The following is a 21,487-nucleotide window of genomic DNA, read 5'->3' on the forward strand; positions in this document are numbered from 1 at the left end:
GCAAAACATGAGACTGTCATCTGAGGAGAAATGGTGTCAGCAAATCCCGAAAAGGAATTAGGATGTTCTCCTGTTTGGAGCACAGCAGGTTGTGGTGTTATTTCAGTTCATATAAAGTCCGCAGAGTGAGGGAATCAGGGTTTCTGTAACACAATTGATCACAGTTTGTATTTTATTTCCTACCAGTCCTTCACAGTGGAGTCATTTTAACCAAAACCACTATCTCTTACTGTGCCTAAACAAGTCGGCTTTGGGCCAAAACCGAATCAAATATTTGTCATAATAGTGTAAAACTGTTTTGAAATTACAGTCACTGGGAATGTGTTGTTATATATGGGTTGAAACTAAATTCTCAACTAAATTTTATTATTTAGTTTGAAGGCCGTGTTGTTCTTTTCCGTGGATCTAAATACTGAAGTGATCTGCGTTCTTTCTGCCTGCACTGACCCTGTACCACCAGACAGAGTGACTCACAAAAGCAGCAGAATAAAATAAAATCCTCATCCTGATTTGTGTATGGTTGAGCTTGGAGGGTTTCCCTGGACTTGCCTGTTATGTGAATCTTTTAGAGGTTTGTACCTGACTTGTTTAAAATTCCACTCATATTGTATATCATATTTCTGTTGCATACCGATAAAGACGTCTCAATGAGCCACATGTGCTTTAAATTTCACATTTTTAAATCTACACTAAAGACAACTGTTCTCATGTGTCTTTGATTGGTATATTCGTTGTTACACTGTGTAACAATGCAGTGCTAGTCTTCATAACAATACGTTGGGTCAACTGTTTGTCTATTTGAATTTGAGTTGATATTTTTGTTGTTGTATTTTATTATTATTAACATTTTATAATGACTGATTTTAATCCAGTAATCATTTATCCAGATATAATAATGATTAATAGAGAGCACAAGATGTTGCGAAATTAAACAAAAAAAGACGAGAAGGATTTTAAATATTCTTCGTATCACAACATTGTCACGAGTCAGTGCAGTTAGAAGCCAAATGCAGAGATACACGGACAGATGATGGTCTGTTGCTGCTCTGTGACCAGTGACAGGTCAGTTTGAATGTGTTTTCAAGATCTTCCACTTTTTATTCCCATATTATGCCTCTTCTCAGTCAACTTTCATCAGCAATTTGGCCCAAAACTTCAACTTTTCAACTTCAAACCTGGGTCAGCCTTTCAAGTACAAACCACCAGATCACTTTGAAAAGAGCAGAAACCAGAATTTCATCAGCAACTTACACTCTTGACACTTCAGTCAGTGTTGTTCTTTTATTTAAGTCTTTGACCTTTTTAAAGAAGAAAAAAATATTTTCCCCAAGACACTTTTACAGCTTTGTCTGTCTCCCTTCTTAATATGACAAAGAACACGAGCAATATCAGTATTAATACCACATAACCACACATACACTCACATCTATCTATCTATTATATATTTATATATACACACACACACACACACACACACACACACACAAGGCCGTATATAGTAGAGAGGGAGAGAGCGCAGTATCATATAGACTACATGGCTAATCTTTGCAGACAAAACACTCACCAGCTGCTACATACCATTTCCCTATAAACTGTTCTGTCTGACCTTTCTACACACACACACACACACACACACACACACACACACACACACACACACACACACACACACACACACACACACACACACACACACACACACACACACACACACACACACACACACACACACACATACCCTGGCTCCAGGTGCATGTGTCTCTTTGTGCACATATTTACAAATTCTGTTTTCTCATTATTATTTACAGCCTAAAGAATTGATTTTTGGAGATTTCAAAAATAATTGTGCAGGTATTGATTTGTCTAGAGTTGTAAAAGCTATAACTGACATAATACATAACGCCTTACCCACCACAACCAACTGACTATTCCTAACTTCAGCTTAGTTAACTCCTAAATAGCCCTCCGAAATTTTGAGGCAAAATGCCCTCAGATGCAGAATTTCCTAACTTTTATGATTTTGTATGAAAATTCAAGCTTGAAACCATAGAAAGACAATAATAATCACACACACAACTCTGGGACAGAAGGTTTTCCAGACTAAATGCCAAATACATCTGCCATATTCAGAGATTTCTTTTCTGCCCTGTTCACCATTTTTCCTCTCCTCCCGCTTTTTCTGATTCCCTGCTACCTCTGCTTTCTTCTCCTTGCTCTTTTTCTTTTTGTCCTTGTCCACCTATCTGCTCATGCTTACCTTTCCTTTCTCTACTGCCTCATTCTGTAATTAATTACTGCACTTCCCATGTGTCCAGTGTTTGCAGATTTAATGGTAACATTGAATGAGGCGAGGTTGTTCTTCTGCCATCTTCTTCACATATGTAATGTTGAATGATAAATGACTCAGTGCTATTATTGGGTTTCATACTCCCTTCAGTAAAAGTAGACATTTGTTTTCCTTTTTGATCTATTGCTGATTTATACTTGTCATAGCTTTACTAAAGGCCCAGATTACAAGGAGCACTGCTCCTTACATAAAGAAACAGAAAAAGCTAAGAGCACCTCAAATCCATCTTTGCTCTTCATTATAATGAGTCACCCTGCCATAAGAGCTGCCTAAAATGAGTAATGCTGAGATTAGTGGGCTTAGAATGGGTTTAACCCAGGTTTTCAGTCTGAGAATTGTAGCTCTCTCTGTTGTAAACTGGATCACCATGGTAACTAATGGCAGCTTTTCAGGAGGCTGAGTACCTGTGCCATGCTGTGGGTAAGCATGATCAGAACAGGTGCCTCAGGCACGTCATCAACAGGGCTTTTTCATGCATTTATTTATTTTACTTTATCCCAAAAGTCAAGAATTGATAATGAAACAGAGCAACAAAACAGGCATAAATAAATATATATATATATATATATATATATATATATATATATATATATGTATATGTATATATATATATATATATATATATATATATATATATATGTCTGGTCATTTTTTTATATAAATGTTCACAAACATCCATCCATCCATCCATTCACTATACACCACTTTATCCTCATTAGGGTTGCGGGGGTGCTGGAGCCTAGCTCAGCTGGCTCGGTTGAAGGCACGGGACACCTTGGACAGGTCACCAGTGTGTCACAGGGCTACATATACAGACACACAATCACACACACATTCACACCTATGGACAATTTAGAGTGATCAATTAACCTCAGCATGTTTTTGGACTGTGGGAGGAAGCCGGAGTACCCGGAGAAAACCCACGCATGCACAGGGAGAACAAGCAAACTCCATGCAGAAAGATCCCAGGCCCAGCCCAGGATTTGAACCAGGGATCTTCTTGCTGCAAGGCGAAAGTGCTAACCACTATCTACTGTGCAGCCGTGTTCACAAACAATTGTATACATTCTTCCGATGGAAGTTCAATTCAATTCATGCTTACAGAATTGCTATCACACCCCAATACACAATTCCCCACTGTGCTCCACATCCCTCAAACCCATTAACATGTTGTGGGTGAATCTGAGATGATGCTTTCTTGTGAGAATACAGGAAAATATGGATATTTTAGGGAAATAGTAAATATATTCAGTATGACTTTCTGTTTCTCTACAGACAATAAATAAAAATGTGTGTTTACCACATTCTTCGAGAGGACAGGGATTGAGCTGCCCAGATTGTTGCTATGCAAATGATATACTTTCAAAGTTGATAGAAGACAGTGCTTCAGGAGAAAATAGCAAGTAAATGTATTTTTTCAATTTGCTTGAAATGTCAAACATAGACACATATTTTATTCTGTTTCAGCTCCATTTTATGTTTCAACTTGTATTTGTAACCACGGTTGACATTGTGAGCGTCAGTAATTACAACTGCAGGTACAAGCACAGAGATTAAAAGTATAGTGGTGCATTATGAGCATTTATTGGATTCCTTGGATGTGAAAGGGGAGATGAGGTGAGATCTGACAGGACAGTGTGAATGTCCTCATTTAGAGGTGATAATCCCACTATTGACACACACGCTCTCTCAAAGAAAGGCTGTCCCTCAGACAGTCACACACTCAGTCACTTACTCAGATTCATGTGCACACAGTTGTTCGTCAAGGGACACAACTGGTCACTGAATAGAGCAGATGCTGATGTCAGTCACACACAGCTCCCCATGTGGGTTCTAAAACAAAGATTTACTGTGAAAAAAAATGTCATTTTGAGCAGTTCTCCTAAAGATTTAATGCATATATGCAAAGCTCAAATTTATCTACCTCATGCCCTTAGGCTTGGATTTTAAAGATGAACAAAGGCCAACTCTCAGGTGGGAACGTACTCTTGCCAACAAAGTAGCACTTAAATATTAAAAATTACCTCGTCACAGCTTTTTTTTAAATTGCCTTTGGCCACCACTTTGTGTCCCTCAGTCACTACCAGACTTTTGGGTCAGACTTACACCGATCAGGCTTAACATTATGGCCTAATATTGTGTTGGTCTCCTTTGTGCTGCTACAACTCCTCTCACCCAGTGGGGCATGGAAACACGACCTTTGGGGATTTCCTGTGGCACCGAGATGGTGGTAGTGAATTCTGAGGTGTCCTGGGGTGCAGCCTTGCAAAGGTGGGATCTAGGTGGGAGGTCAAGCTTATCCTGGACCATCCCACAGATGCTCAATAAGATTTGGATCTAGAGAGTATGGAAACTGGGTGAACAGTTTAGCTCTGTTGTGTTCACAAAGCCACTGCTGAGCAGTTTTTGCCACTGGCATCAAAGATTGATGTTGTCTGGTGAGTAAGGGGTGCTTGACCTGCAGTGTTTAGGTGGATAGTACATGTCAAACATCCACATGAATGTCAGGACTCAAAGTTTCCCGGCAGAACTTTACATTATACCAAGATGATCAATGTTATTTACTTCACCTTCACTGTCAGAGGTCATAATGTTGTGGCTGATCAGTGTATATTTCAATATCTATTCCTTTTGCCACCTTTTTATAACATCTTGCATTTCTTGTCCTTTGTTCAGACTGGTTTCCTCATCTCTGCATTTTGTCATAAATTAGAATACCCCTGTCAATACAACATCATGAGTTAGTTCAAATGAGCGGAAATGGCCTGACAGCTTTTACTTGTTCCTGTTGGTCTTTGGGAAACCATACATTTATCTTTTCGAAATATATTGCAGATGTTACTGCCAACAGGTTTTTGACATTTAAAAATGAATAATTTAGGAAATCTCAAGGAGAACAGCAGTTAATTGATATTACTGGGAAGAGACTTCTTCTTGACTGTAGAGCTCCTAGAATGCCATAGAGTCTGGACAGCATTTTTAAAGGTTTCTGTTAAATGTAGTGAGCAGTGCAGATGGTACCTGTACATTGGAAGATTTTCACATTAAATAGAGCAGTAAGTACATGAATGAAGTAAAAATCAGCCCCAAATATATCTCAGAATATATTTGATATGTGTCAAACATTAATTAGTCCAATGTCATTTAAGTCTTCTCATCAGTAATCAAATTTAGTATTATGTCATGCTGTAACTTGCCTATCTTTTAACATGATTTGCCATGTTTACATGAGACCTTTAATTCCTCTTTAATTTGGAAATAAAGTTAATTCCGCTTTAAAATCTCCTGGTAAACACTTAATTTTGAATTTAAAAGTTAATTCCAAATAAACTACCTGGTTTATTCCGATGTTAATTCAGAATAAACTAATTCCTGTGTACGTTCTATTCATGTTCACAGTTAATTCCGGTCATTCTGCGCATGCTTGGCTCCTTACGTAGCGAGGATGTAGCGACGTACACATTCTGCGAGTGATTGTCGAGTTGCTGTTTCAAAACGACAATAAAAAGCAAAGCAAAAGTGTGCTTATTAGTTGTTCCTCCATGTTGTTGCGGAAAAGAAATGGTGCAACAAATGTAGTTTGTTTTCTTCCGGTAAATGGGGATACGACACGTCCACTCCCTGTCCAATCAGAATCTGTTCCAACGCCAAAGCGTTAAAGTGGAATTAGGAAGGGGAATAAACATGTGGTCCATGTAAACCTTAATTCGGAATCAATATTTCCATGAAAATGCGAAGCACAAAACTTTAATTCCGAATGAGTAAATTCTGAATAAATAATTCCAAATTTAAAAACTTCATGCCCAGTGGACCCACCACCGACAGGGCAGGAAGTCGGGGTCGGGTGCTATGCCCACCGGGCAGTAGGCAGGAGCGGGCGCCTGGGCGTGCCGCCCCCTGGTGGCGTAGACTAGCTCTGGGGACGTGGAACGTCACCTCACTGGCGGGGAAGGAACCTGAGCTGGTGCGGGAGGTGGAGCAATACCGGCTAGATATAGTTGGGCTCGCCTCCACGCACAGCAAGGGTTCTGGAACCAGAATCCTGGAGAGGGGTTGGACTCTCTCCTACTCCGGAGTTGCCCAGGGAGAGAGGCGCCGGGCGGGTGTGGGGATACTCACAAGCCCACGGCTGAGCGCCGCTTTGTTGGAGTTCTCCCCGGAGAACAAGAGGGTCGCCTCTCTGCGACTTCGTGTTGCAGGAGGGAAAACTCTGACTGTTGTCTGTGCTTATGCGCCGAACAGCAGTTCAGAGTATTCGGCCTTCTTGGAGTCTCTGGGTGGGGTCCTGGAAGGGGTACCGCCCGGGGATTCCATAGTTCTCCTGGGAGACTTCAACGCTCACGTGGGCAACGATGGAGAAACCTGGAGGGGGGTGATTGGGAGGAACGGCCTGCCCGATCTGAACCCGAGTGGTGTTTTGTTATTGGACTTCTGTGCTAGTCAAGGTTTGGCCATAACAAACACCATGTTCGAGCATAAGGTTGCTCATAAGTGTACTTGGTACCAGAGCACCTTAGGCCAAAGGTCGATGATCGACTTTATAGTCGTATCGTCAGACCTGCGGCCGTATGTCTTGGACACTCGGGTGAAGAGAGGTGCAGAGCTGTCAACTGATCACCACCTGGTGGTGAGTTGGATCCGATGGCGGGGAAGACTGCCGGACAGACCTGGTAAACCCAAACGTGTAGTGCGGGTGAACTGGGAACGTCTGGCGGAGGACCCTGTCTGTAGGGTTTTCAACTCCCACCTCCGGAAGAGTTTCTCCTGCATCCCGGGGGAGGTTGGGGACATGGATTCTGAGTGGTCCATGTTCAAAGCCTCCATTGCAGAAGCAGCTGTTAGGAGCTGTGGTCTGAAGGTCACTGGTGCCTGTCGTGGCGGCAATCCAAGGACCCGCTGGTGGACACCAGCGGTGAGGGAGGCCGTCAGGCTGAAAAAGGAGACTTTTCGAGCCTGGTTGGCTCGGGGGTCTCCTGAAGCAGCTGACAGGTACCGGCTGGCCAAAAGGGCGGCAGCTGTGGCAGTTGTGGAAGCTAAAACTCGGGTGTGGGAGGAGTTCGGGGAGGCCATGGAGAAGGACTTTCGGTCGACCTCGGGGAAGTTCTGGCAAACCATTCGACGCCTCAGGAAGGGGAGGCAGGGCTTCGCCCAGGCTGTGTATGGTCGGGGTGGAGAACTGTTGACCCGTACTGGGGATATCGTCGGGCGGTGGAAAGAGCACTTCGAGGAACTCCTGAACCCGGTAAACACGTCCTCTATGGAGGAGGCAGAGCCTGAAGACTCGGGGGTATCTGCGTCCATATCCGTGGCAGAGGTCGCCGAGGTAGTTAAAAAGCTCCTCGGTGGCAAGGCGCCAGGTGTAGACGAGATTCGCCCTGAGATGCTGAAGGCTCTGGACATTGTTGGACTGTCTTGGTTGACACGTCTATGCAATGTCGCGTGGGCATCGGGTACAGTACCTGGGGAGTGGCAGACCGGGGTGGTGGTCCCTATTTTTAAAAAGGGGGATCGGAGAGTGTGTGCCAACTACCGCGGTATCACACTTCTCAGCCGCCCCGGGAAAGTTTACTCTAGGGTGCTGGAAGGGAGGATCCGACCGATAGTCGAACCTCGGATTCAGGAGGAGCAATGCGGATTCCGTCCCGGTCGTGGAACAGCGGACCAGCTCTTTACCCTTGCGGAGCTGCTGAGGGGGTCATGGGAGTATGACCTGCCAGTCTACATGTGCTTTGTAGATCTGGAAAAGGCCTACGACCGTGTCCCCCGAGGGGCTTTGTGGGGGGCACTGCGGGAGTATGGGGTCCGAGGCTCGTTGTTACGGGCCGTTCGGTCCCTGTACAACCATAGTGAGAGCTGTGTCCGCATACTCGGCATTAAGTCAGACACGTTTCCGGCGGGTGTTGGACTCCGCCAGGGCTTCCCCTTGTCTCCAATCCTGTTTGTGGTTTTCATGGACAGGATTTCAAGGCGCAGTCGTGGTGGGGAGGGTTTTCGGTTTAGAAGCCTCAGGATCGCTTCGCTGCTTTTTGCAGATGATGTGGTTTTGTTGGCATCCTCAGACCGTGACCTCCGGCACGCACTGGAGCGGTTTGCAGCCGAGTGTGAAGCGGCAGGGATGCGGATCAGCACCTCCAAGTCCGAGGCCATGGTTCTCTGCCGGAAACCGGTGGAGTGCTTCCTCTGGGTTGGGGGGGAGTTGCTTCCCCAAGCGAAGGAGTTTAAGTATCTCGGGATCTTGTTCACGAGTGATGGGAAAATGGAGCGGGAGATGGACAGGCGGATTGGTGCGGCGTCAGCAGTAATGCGGACGTTGTACCGAACCGTCGTGGTGAAGAGGGAGATGAGCCGTAAGGCGAAGCTCTCGATTTACCAGTCCATCTACGTTCCAACCCTCACCCTGGGAACGCCTCGGGATCCCCCAGGAAGAGCTGGAAAGCGTCGCTGGGGGGAGGGACGTTTGGAACGACCTGCTTCGCCTGCTGCCCCCGCAACCCGGCCCCGGATAAGCGGAGGAAAATGGATGGATGGATGGAAAAACTTCATGTAAACGTGGCCATTGTGGTGGATGGCTGTTTGCCAGGCATGAATGAATGGAGAAAGCTGTTGGTCATTTGCTATTGTCGCAGTGTCAAATATAGTATGTAAAACATCTACTATCATTATACTGTACTAGTAACTGCAATGCATAACTTGTCACACTTAAACACAAGCACACATGCACACGCACACACACACACGTGTGTGTGTCTTGCTATCATTGTGGGGGCATACCATTGACTCCCATTCATATCTAATCCTTAACCAAACCCTAACCCAGACCAAAACAATGCTTAACCCTAAAGAAACGTTTTTGCACTTTTATTTTTTTCAGTAACAACAACATGGCCAAGAAAACACTGTTTAAACTTGTGGGGACCGAAATGAGGTCCCCACAAGTGACATAGTTTTCGGTTTTCCTACAGTTGTGGGGACATTTTTTCCCCACAATATAGCAAAAACATGGGCACACACACACACACACACACACACACACACACACACACACACACACACACACACACACACACACACACACACACACACACACATCACATACATACACACACTGTTTCACTTATGCAAACCTTCAGTACAAAATGCTGAATACACACAGACACACATCAGCGTACTTCTAATCCTTCTTGTGTCTTTTCTGTTGTCAAAGGTACCTTAAAGGCCCAGTGTAAATAGTGTTAATGTAATGTAAATTCAGGTTGTATAATAGAGCATCTGAAGGGCTGTTATTATTAGCGGACTACCAGATTAGTTATGGTTGACAACATGCTACTCTCAGCTAAGCACACTGTGGTTACAGTCATTTTACACTTGATTATCCTCGCTCTGTCTGTCTGCTGTAATATGCTTCACTTTAATTCTCTGAAGACCTATGCGCTTCTTAGTCTGCTGCCTGCCTTGCTTTGCATTTAGTTTTTGTAGTTTCAGTCCTACTCTATGTTCCAGTGCAGCCACATTAGGAAGCCTAAATCTTGCGAGAAACACTGTAGACATTGTTGTCGCCAATTGACTACAGTTAGAGTTAGAGCTGGAGGGGGGGGGGGGGGGGGTTTGAGCTGGGGGGGGTTGGGCTGGGGTGTGCCTTTGAATAAAGATCTTATTGGAGTGGGAAGAAAAAAGTTAAGCCACTGGGAAAGCTAAGGCTGCACTTCAGCTGTAATTCTTCTTGGTGATAGATGTTGGCAAATACAAATCGGATTCATGTCCCTGTAATTTTAGCTGGGCATCATGGATTTGTCTGTGCACTGGTCAAGATCACAAGCAGAAACAGTTAATTATTACCGTCAATTTAGATTTCATTTCATCATGCTGCAGTTTCTAAGCATAGTGAACTTTAGGCTATCATGCGTCCACACTGTGTCCCTTTACCCATTAACACCTGTGTTTACCGGTCAGTTTCTTAGTTGGATGGTTGGTTTGACTTACATTTGCAGCTGTGTTTTTTACATGTCTCATTGTGGTTTATTGGTATCAAGATTTTCTGGCTTTACAGCGTAAGATGATTACAATTTCAGAACTAATTGATATGAAAGTGATGTTGGTGATGAAAGGCAGAAGATGATTGCAAAAATAGGAAAACAAAAATGAAAGCAAGAGGAAAATCTTTTCAGTTTCTCAAGGGAGACAACCATCGTCAGATTGTATTAGCATTAGGCTATTTTTAATTGGGTTGATATCTATGACATTTTTTTCCAATGCAAAACAATTATAAATCCAAAGCTTTGAGCTCATGAATACCCATTAAAAATCCATCATCATCTTTCAGTACATGTGTGTGTCATCCTTTGACCACATGACCTTTGTGTCTTATTCTCACTCAGTCTTAATTACGGCATCATAAAATGTAGCTATTTTTTACTCCTTTTTTACAGAGATACAGAGCTGTGTTATGTGGGATAATTAATGAAGTGGCAGGCATGCATGCACATACTCACAATACACAGCACACTTCCTAGCAGATAAATATACTCCCCTTCAGTACAAGTGTTCATGGTCTTCTTTTTCTTTTTTTTCTTTTTTTTTTCAACAAATGCAGTGTGTACAGGAGAGCAGGTGCAAAGTCAGATTTTAGTTTTTTGCAGGTTTTCAAGTTGTCATCAAATGAAGTACACTGCCATAAAGGAAAATATCTAAGAATTTTGAGTGGAGGCACATTGCTATTCTAGCATGAAGCCTAATAATGTGACGTCAGAAATCTGAGTATCGTTTTTGCTTTGAATGTAGGTGAGATGTGTGTCCCTGCTATTGCTGACAATACCATATTTGAGCTCAGTCTGTATGTTTAATATAGTAGGAATTTGTGAGAGTTTTTGGGATTGTCAGTGTGTGACACATTAAAAGAGAAGGACTCGCTGACTGGATAAAAAGCTGTGAGAGTGCGTGTTTGCTGATGAGGTTATTTAAACAGGATGTCTTCTACAGTTTTCTATCACTTTAAATTGTTGGTTCTCTGTTTTGGTCCACAGCACTCAGAGAGACGTAGCTACATTATATTTGAAACAAATGTTATTATTCAGTGTCCATTTATAGATCAGGACATGTCTGTGACATGATTCTGACAGAAAACAATGGCCATTTGCAAAATTCCCCCATACTCTTTTAATAACAAAGCAAAACACATTTATTAGAAAACACTGATGTTGCTTTCTTTTGTCGATGTGCAGCATAATCCTAAAATTCACTGCTGAAAAAAATCACAAATCCGTTTTGTGCAGTATTCCAGAGTTATAATGCCATAGGTAATTTTAAAAAACAGGATTATTTTCTTTGGTTAATTATTTCACAAACTTTAATAAACTTGAAACAGTCATCGAGTTCTTTCCAAGTACGTTACCAATACTGGGAGAAAATTGTGGCTGTACATACTATGGATATTTTGATACTTACATTTATAAATTAGTTTTGACACCTGTCTGCTCTGTGAAACAATAGCCTCAGTCACAGTTCAGTCATGAGGAATGCAGATTTTTTTTCTTTTTTATTTACAGAATCTGTTCAGTGCATAACCCAACAAGTCCTCAAATTCATACGACCGCATTGGTCGTATGTAACATGCACCGGAATGCGACCCATGAGAGCATATTTACGTTAGCGCTCCTACGGGGAAAAGGAACACATTATGGGATTTAATTCGAGAAACGGCTTTTCCCTCACGAAACAGCTTTTTCCTCACTTTCCCAGCACGGGTTTAGGGTTATGGTTAGGGTTGGGTGAGGGAAAGGGATAGGGATAGTGTTAAGATAAAAGTTTGTTCATGGTGACGTTTTACCTGCACTCTAATAAATAAAACACTGGGTCAACATAAAAACTTATGTTAACCGTTTCCACTCGAATTTTTAAGTTGAGCCAATAGCTGGCAGAATTACATTAAGTCAAAGCAATGTTTTGAGTATGTTGAATTACCTTTTAGTCCGAACAAAAATGCATTTCTGAGTAACACGAACTTAATATTTGTCAACATGAATGCAAGTTTTTAAGTTGATCCAACATAATTTTTAAGTAAGGTGAAGAAGCTTTCTGGCCACAATTAAACAAATTTCTTAGTAACAAGAACTTAATTAGCTGATCTCTGCAAGAGTGAAGTTAAGTCCTGTCCTATCTTAAGGTTATGTTCAGCAGCTAAGAAACTCTCTCCTGGTGTTCAAAATGAACAAAACTTCAGACAGAAATATTCAAATTAATAAGAACCATTTATTAAAATTATGAATAACACTAAATCCTTAACAGCAGCACTAAATCATTTGAAGTGCAAACAGCAGAAGTTGTAGGCTGCACTCTCCTGACAAAGATTACTCCATCAGCAAGGCACAGGATCTGGCAACATCAATCCCCTGCAGGATCTTGTTTCCCTCAACAATGATGGTTGCACACCCATCACCGATGATGGCAATCTTCATCACTTGCATGGCAGGGTCTGCATCGAGCTCCTCCACATCCTTGAAGAAGAAATTAAAAGGTGTTAGGATCAGGGTTTTACAGACAACTGTTTACAGCCTTGTCAGCCCCTGTGTGTGATCATGGAGGAATAAATGAAATCATGCGTCTCCCATTTTATACTGACAGGAGAAAACTGTGGTATGAGAACTCATCAAGTGTTACAACCATCCCCGGTCTCCCCTAAATCAATATAAACAAAGCAGTAGTGGGCTTATAGCAATTTAAATGACTAGTGAAAGGGAAACACTTATCTGTGTAGTCATGGACAGTCAGACCTGTCCACACAGACCTGAAGGTGTGTGTGCGTTAGGACGCATGGCTGTGCCGTTACGGAGCGCACCACGGTGTCTGCTGGTTCGTTTATGAATCATAATGAACTCCTTTAGCTCCCCCGTCCCTCTCTATCGGTTTTATCACAGCCCTGTTTAACTTTTCTCATGTTTTGGGAGCCCAGAGGGCCGTCATAATGTGCTCTTTCTCAGTAGGCGCGTAATATGTGTGCCTGTCGTCCTGGTCAGACGACAGCCTGACGAGCGGGTTACATCGTGTTATCAATACATTTGTAAATATAAGTGTAGCTGTCCATTTCATAAAATTGTATCAATATTATCCATTGATACATTTAATTGAATCCACAGGAAAAAACATATTACCACTGAATCCCAGGCAGGTGAGCTTCACAGGCTGTCACCTCCTTATGGATTCAATACCGACCGCGTATTTTAGTTTCAAATGCGGGACAATCGGTATTTTAAGGGACGGCTGGTAACCCAGAATTAGACTGGGATTCAGATAAGACGAAATAATAAATACAACTCGACAACACACAACCTATTTGTGCGCCGGTTTGTTAGTCACATGCCGAAATTAACCTATTCCTCCCGCATTGAAGCCAGTACAGGCATCACCTAGCTAACTTTACCTCAGCACACAGACTGCCCTACCAACACTGCACGCATTTAAAAGTAAGGACTTCCAGATTTCGATATTCAGTTACAGTAGGCTATCATCAACAGAATCCTGAGCGAATGCAAATAAGCATAAAATTACTTACCGTTCACCAAAATGCTTCAATGAGCTTCGGCTGTGCTTCGGCTGCTCACCATGTGCTCACTCTGGCCTTAAATATGGCCGCTCGCGCATGCGGGAAAGAGAGACTGTGGGCCGTTAACACGTCATCAAATAATTTTTTACATTAGCAGAACTTAAAATCCAATTGTTTCATGATGAACTGAAATTTTTAAGCTCTGACAAGGTGATGGTAGTGTATTGAATCAAAAGGCATTATTTCTATGTCATCCAAGCTCAATAAAATAACATTTACAAGTAAAAAGTCTAACTGGATTACAGAACTTGATTTTTTATTTCACAACAATACATTTATTTAAGTTATGACAAAAGGTCCACAGAATTACTTTTTAGAGTGTGCGACACCGGAGTGTCGATATTTACTCAACCGCCAGAGGTCGCATAGTCAAAACGTAACACTCGGTCGTAATACGGGCGTGTACAGACGACCTATGTGGTCGTTTTTGGTTTGAGGACAGGCTGGCATAACCATGTAGAATAAAGTGATTTTGATGAAATACCACATTTTATGCACTGATTTTGTACATTCTTCACTTAGATTTAGTAAAGAACCTTCAGTCCTTTATTTAAGGTTCATTCTGTGACAGAGGGAACTTGACCAGAGCTAGAAACCCATAAATGAAAGACAGTAGGTCAGTTGAAATGTTGCTTTTCGCAGACAGCATTGAGATGTTGAACAACACTGTGATGTACTTCATTACTGTGTGGCTGCTCGACAAGTAAAGTTCTGCTTCTTTTTTGTCATACCCTTGCACATCTTAATGCATAAGAAGCATGACCTTTTTCCCTCTGTACATTCTGGCTACAGAGAGGCACAGGACACAGCTATATCACAATCCACCCTCTGGACTTGGCTACATTTATAGTGTACACCTCTAGCTGTATGTTGTCAAGCACTGCATGATATTGTACCCTGGTTACCTGAGATTAAAGTTAAATCGAGGTTAAGACCCTTCAAATCCTGCAACCTAACTCTAACATCCGGTAAATGGCACTGATAGGAAACAGCAGTGCTGCAGGCCCCGAGGAGCCGGACTAAGAATCACTTGAGTATTCACAGCATTCCACTTAAAGTGAAAACTTGGACTAATGGGTTTTCTGTGACCTTTAACTGGTGATCATCACATTAAGTGGATACTTGTTACACTGTTTTATGAAATAAATAATCTCCCAACGGCTAATGTCAGATTGAAAAATTGCTAGACTGAAAACATGTTTTCTGTTAGCTGTAAAAGCCAAATACTTTATATTATTGCAAAGTCATAGAGATATAATCATAAGTATTGCCCTTTTTTGTCTCGGTATTTTGTAAGGATGTTGAATATGCCTGTACTTAAACTGTTGATGCAATGTTATAATTTAATCAAATATAATAAAATACAATCTTCAGTGCAATGTAAAGAAATCAGGAATGAAATTGGCCTTTATATAAAGAACAGAGCTGATGAAATGACCTCTAAATGTAATTCCATCATCTGAAATATAATCCCCTCTTGTTGCTTTGTGTTGTTGTTTGGTCATGTGACTCTGTACATCTCCTTCCTTTGATTAAATGTTTAAAAAATACTTTCCAAACAAAATACAATATAATAGGGAATGTCTTTCTCTCTGTGTACTTCTGTTACCCATTGCTGTCTCTATTCATCCCTCCATTAACTCCTGCTCTCTCTCTTTTCTGTCTTCTTTTCCCTCTCCGTTCACATCTTGCCTAGAGGCAGGTATTAATTGAAGGGCCCTTGTTATAATAGGCTCTAATTGTTAATCACACAGACTTGTTAGAGAGCAGTCTAATTGTAATTACAGATGCTCATTAGCCAGGGTCCTGTCATTAATTAGACATTGTGACCTTGGTAATTACTGCAGGCATACATGTATATGCCAGTAATTTTCTCCAATCTGTAAATTTCCAAAGACAGCCCTTTCTGGAAAAGAAAAAAAAAAAACTGTCGGGCTTTCATGTGCAAACCCATATAAATGCAGCTAATCTTTGTGTAGTCTATTGCCCCTTGCCAGGACTGCTCTAATAGGGTGATAACACATTAAGTAGTTTCTTGTTTTGGTGAATTCAGAAAGTGCCTCAGAGAGATTCAAGGCCTCTAACTGAACTATTCCAGTTGTTTCAGTCAACTTTCTTACTAAAGAAATCGCATCAAGAAAATATAGTTTGACTAATTTCTAGCAGATTTTAAATTTTGAGTTATTATCTTATGTATTTTTTGTTGGTTACAGTCATCACTATTTGCTTCCCCACTGAGAACCTATTTCCACCAGAATTGCGGAGTCATGCCTAGGTAAAGGTCTTACTGAGAGCCTTTTTAAACTGTGACTTTGTCTTCTTATGAAGTCCTAGGCAATTGGTAATTTGCCCTCAAATATGTTGTTAGAGCACTCATCCTCATACTAATCAATACAGTACAATTTCCTAGACATCCCTGACAAATATTGTTAAACTTACAATTCTATCTTAGACAGAAATTAACTGTGGATGAATTACGGATTATAAATTAGTCCACGACTGGTGGCAGAAGGTGGTTACGCTTGAGTTTTGCAATGTAGCATGGAAAGAAAAAACGGATGTCACAGGCTTCATTTGTCAGGTTAATGAGCATAATAAAGAATTTGTCACCCCACTGTGCACACACCTGCAGCACAGTGAAATGGTGTATGAGGTTATGACAGCCTCAGCCACCGTTGCCTGCACAAAGACAAAACACTGCCAGGTTAATAGACACAGACTGAGTGTTTCCTGTTTTTGGAAGCTCAGGTCTTAAATATATAGGAGGTAGATGATGTGAGGCCAGATTCAGTTCAAGAAAAACAAGGATTCATTACAATCTGGGTTTTGGTTTCATTCTATAAAGTATTGCAAGTTACATAAATCAAGTTAGCCAAATGCTATTACCATCCTTAATACCAGCCACTGGATAGCCATACCAATGCTCTTTCTGGAATACTTGTTCATACGGAAATGCTTGCAAAAACCCATTGGTATTAAGGTGGATCATTATCAGGACATTTGGCTTGGGGTTACCACACATGAACATTGTCTATTCTTGAGGTGCACAACCTTGGAGGACTCACCATTGGAACAGTATTAAAAAATACCACAGTTACATGACCCTGCCACCAGGGGGCAACATTGTGTTCCAAGAGCGGTTCATTAGCATAGTGTATGTAAGCAATGTAATTATTAATGTAATTATTATGCAATTATTAACCATAATATACCAAACTTTAACTCATTTCTCTCTCTCTGTCTTGTCTCGTCCTCCAGGCACTTCCTCTTTAAGACAGGTACAGGCACCACCCCCCTCTTTTCAACAGCAACTCCTGGCTACACTATGGCAACAGGCTCAGTGTACTCCCCTCCCACCAGGCCGTTGCCAAGGAATACCCTGTCCCGCTCTGCCTTCAAGTTCAAGAAATCCTCCAAGTACTGCTCATGGAGGTGAGATAGACTTTTGCACTTGAAGAATTCATTTGCAAAAACAGTTAACTCCGTTTTTAGAAAACTCATTTTTTTTATTGTTTACTTGAGATAATAATAATAACACTAATAATTTATTTTTTCTCCATTTTGTCATGTATTTTCTGCTGAGTCAAATCCACTCAACTTCAGTTTGATTGATATCTCAAGTAAACAATAAAAAAAGTTTTCTGAAAATTTATCAAAACGGAGTTTTCTGTTTTTGCAAATGAACTCTTCACTTTTTTTCATCAGTAGCAAACCAGCCAGACTGATTACCTCAAGGATAGTACTGCCCCTTCTGTTCATAGATTTTACAATATTTAGACTTTTGCAATAGGACCATCTGGGCTAGATTCCATGTTCATACATAAAACCACACAAGTCTGTTTAAGATGATTGTTAGACAACATTTACAGGAGTCTGGCAGGACTTGGTCAAATCAGCTAGGTTCTGACTACTACTGAGTCATTTCTGCTACCTGGGTGCATCCTTCACAGTCAACTGTGCCGTTTGAATGAAGTAGAAAAATCATGTAACAACAATCCACCCTTTAGGCTTTTCTTTGAGAACTGACTACAGTACCAACCACACAGAATAGGCTCTCTAGTAAGAACTCTCTCTTTTGTTCATAGCACAGAGGAGGGAGTTTCACATAAACCGACACAATTACAGTGATATCTGAATGTGATAGAGATATAATGTGAAGCTAATATGTATTGATGCTTTATCTGTAGTGCACAATGGGAATCTGAATCCTAATCAGGACAGCATATTCAGAACGTTTTGTATATCATGACATGCATAGCGATGAAGTCACTATTTAATATAACACTGACAGGCACTCCTCTACAGATGATATTTATGCATATTAGTCATTACAAGTGTATTCTTCCTGTCTCTTGCTTTATTTTTCACTTAGTTCCTCACTTTCCTTTACCTTTGTTTGTTTCTTTACTACTTTCCTTTATTTTCTATGCTTTCCAATTCATTATTTCTGGAAGACTTCGCAATTAAGTCGTGCCTGTTGACAGCTTCAGTCCAGAAAAAGAAAGTCAGCCCTGATGTTAACCTCTAGCGTGCCACCCATTATACAATGTGTTCTACTGCATTTAGTGTTTCCATAGTGCACTCCTGCCATCTAATTATACAGCTTCTGGTGGATGGCAGACAACAGATGTGAAGGACAGTTTATCCTGTCTCTCCAAGAGGGAGATGACCTTCTTCATTCTTAGCATTTTTGCACAAATAGTACTCTAATGCATATAAACAATAATAAAATATTCATGTGCACTGGCCTTGGGTATGCTCACTCTAAATAGCTTTATCTTTCCAATCTGTGCTTTTTTTAAATGTCCCTTTTTCCCTCCCACTGTTGCATTTACAGACAGAATTATTGACACATTTTAATGATCTATTTCTAATAATGGCCAACAAAAACAGGGTTTTATTTTAATTGATTTACTTAAGCACATTTGATAACATACACATGTAATATCTGCAATATTAATACAGCAATAAACACACATTTACACGTAAAAAATATATAAAAGGTGATAAAGGAGTTATCTGGCATTGATACCAATAAAGAAAGCGAGTAAAACGTGGAGCAGCATGGAGGGTGATCAGGCTGAAGCCCCTGTAGCACAGCTCTGTATCAGTGGATGGGGAGTACGTTGCTCGGTGGACGGAATGAGGGACACTGGATTATGAATGTTTTTACACTGCAAAACCCATCACAAGGGAAACCACCACTCTCTGTCAGCTGCAGCTTTCACCTAACATCTCAGGGTCTGGTTGCCATGAAGGGCCCAGGAACTGCAGACTCGGTCGCCCATGGGTGACCTGTGATAGAGGGTGAAGTGGCTTCATTGTGAAAAAATGCAATCAACTGTAATAAGGCAAGGAGGAGCCACGCTCAAGGTTCGTTAATGCAGTCTGACTTTTCTTTATGTGCTGTCATAGCAGTTTGCATCTAAGTAATTTAAGGGAAGCTATAAAACATTGTATTGAATGCTTTTCTTGTTGGAGTAAAAGAAGATGATACATATCACTGACTTTATATCACCCAGGCCTCAATTCCCCCCCCACTCTTTCCTCCTCCTCTTATTCTGCTGTTTACACCTTTTATGGCAAACCCAGTAAAATTTTCACTCTTAACATATAATGAAGATTGAGATTTTAATCTGTTATTTTAGATAATAATAATAAAATAATGCATATATGTAATAATGATAATAATAACGTTCTTTATATAGCATCTTTAAGAACAAGTTGCTTTGACAGTCAAAACATGGATAACAGAAAATCAAGCAAGATACAGGAGACAAGTCAGAGCAGTCAATTAAAATAAATAATAAAAATGACAATAAGTTAAATGAATAATTAGCTAGATTATCATACATATCAAACAAGGGAACTAAGTAGTTTAACAATTAAAGAATAAGATTCAGGGTCAAAATTTAATTTAAAAAAAATAGAGAATTAAAAAATTAGAGATGACATCACACCAAGGAAACAGGCAGGTAAAATGAAAATGAAACAATCGAGAACATATACAATAAACAGGACATAATAAACAATAGAGCACCAAAACTAACTAAAGCTAAAAATAAACTGTACATAAAAGGAAGTCTATAAGAGTGGGCTTTAAGAAATTATTTAAAAGAAGTTACTGATTGCATCTCCTCAGGCAGATCATTCCAAAGTCGGGGGGGCCTGATAACATGAGAAAACGTTGTGCACAAGTTTGACTCATTATGTCATTTAACCCTTCAGTCATTTTATAATACCAGTAAAAAATTCTAAACTGAATTTTCATAGTTAATCTTACTGTAGTTTGGTCATGTGAGCCACAACATAGAGGCAGCCATTTTGAACATGGCCAAAAAGAGATTAAATCTGCTGTATTGTACCAAATGATCACTCAAAGGCACATAATATGTACTTGTTTGTGTACAGCTGTTTTTTCAGGTCATGAGTGATCTTGTTTATTAAATTCTCTGTGGATGTGTCTATGTACTGCACTCCTCAGCCACACCAGAGACACCCACTTCCCATTATCAAACCCGATAGAAAGCATCATGTGCATGCATTATATTAACATGTGACATCAAACACAGAAAATGCTGAACATCTGATTTATGTCTAACAGTTAAGTAAATCTTTGGAGGGAACTGGATCCAAAAAAAGCAGCAGCCAGTTGCCAGCCAGCTGTCTTCTAACTGGCAGTAAGACTTGGACAGCTACTGAACAGAGCATGCAAGGATTTATGATGTGGTTTGAAACTTTGAGGATGGCCCGAGAGAGAAAAGCAATTCCCACTGCTGCAAGAGAGTAGTGGACTATAGTAAAATAAACCATTCTGATGTCAGTTTTACCCATGATGAAACCAAGTGTTTTTATTTACATGGACTATTATCTATCACTGAAACACTTAGAATGTCATTGTCACAGTCAATCAAGTTTTGTTAAACTCTGATAAGCCAAAATCATGATAAACATTCCATTAATTATGCATCCTTTTCAATGTTTCTGCCCAGTTCTTCAACAAACTCCATGAGCGCTCATATCGAAGTAAATGATTTTCTGTCAGATGGACTTTTACTGTACATTATTCATAGGAAGTGATCATCATCTGTTTGACTTAATGGTTTGTTTTAGTTTCATAATAGTTTGCCTTATTTCACATCACACATTGCTGCCATCTGAGCATTATTTGCAAATGAAGTGTTGATGACAAAACAAATCCTTAACAACGCAAAGATAACACAAATTTTTTTCTTTTTTTCTTCTTCTTTCAGGTGTACAGCCCTCAGTGCAGTAGGTCTATCTGTCCTGCTTTCTGTCCTGCTCTGTTACTGCATAGGTAAGACCACACACACACACACACACACACACACACACACACACACACACACACACACACACACACACACACATACATGTATGCACACACACAGTATTCTGAAGGGTTATTTTGGCCCAGGTACAGGATGACAAATGAGGCTTTCATTTGCGCTTCCACTGATTTGTTTGCTGTTAATCCCGGTCCATCTCTCTTTCAATCTTGTCCAGCATCCTTTCCTCTCTGG

General features: G+C 40.8%; 1 protein-coding gene across 10 annotated transcripts in view; it reads left to right on the forward strand.

Annotated features, from left to right (window-relative positions):
• Positions 1-21,487, forward strand: part of LOC110955016 (teneurin-3) — a 753,086-nt gene that overhangs the window by 579,167 nt on the left and 152,432 nt on the right. For all 10 annotated transcript variants that reach the window (XM_051945606.1, XM_051945604.1, XM_051945607.1 and 7 more), the window contains 2 exons: positions 17,202-17,375; positions 21,197-21,261. In XM_051945606.1, coding sequence (XP_051801566.1) covers positions 17,202-17,375; positions 21,197-21,261 — 239 coding nt within the window. The remainder of the gene's footprint in view (positions 1-17,201; positions 17,376-21,196; positions 21,262-21,487) is intronic.

This window comes from Acanthochromis polyacanthus, chromosome 3 (assembly GCF_021347895.1).
Source record: "Acanthochromis polyacanthus isolate Apoly-LR-REF ecotype Palm Island chromosome 3, KAUST_Apoly_ChrSc, whole genome shotgun sequence".
Lineage (NCBI taxonomy): Eukaryota > Metazoa > Chordata > Actinopteri > Pomacentridae > Acanthochromis > Acanthochromis polyacanthus.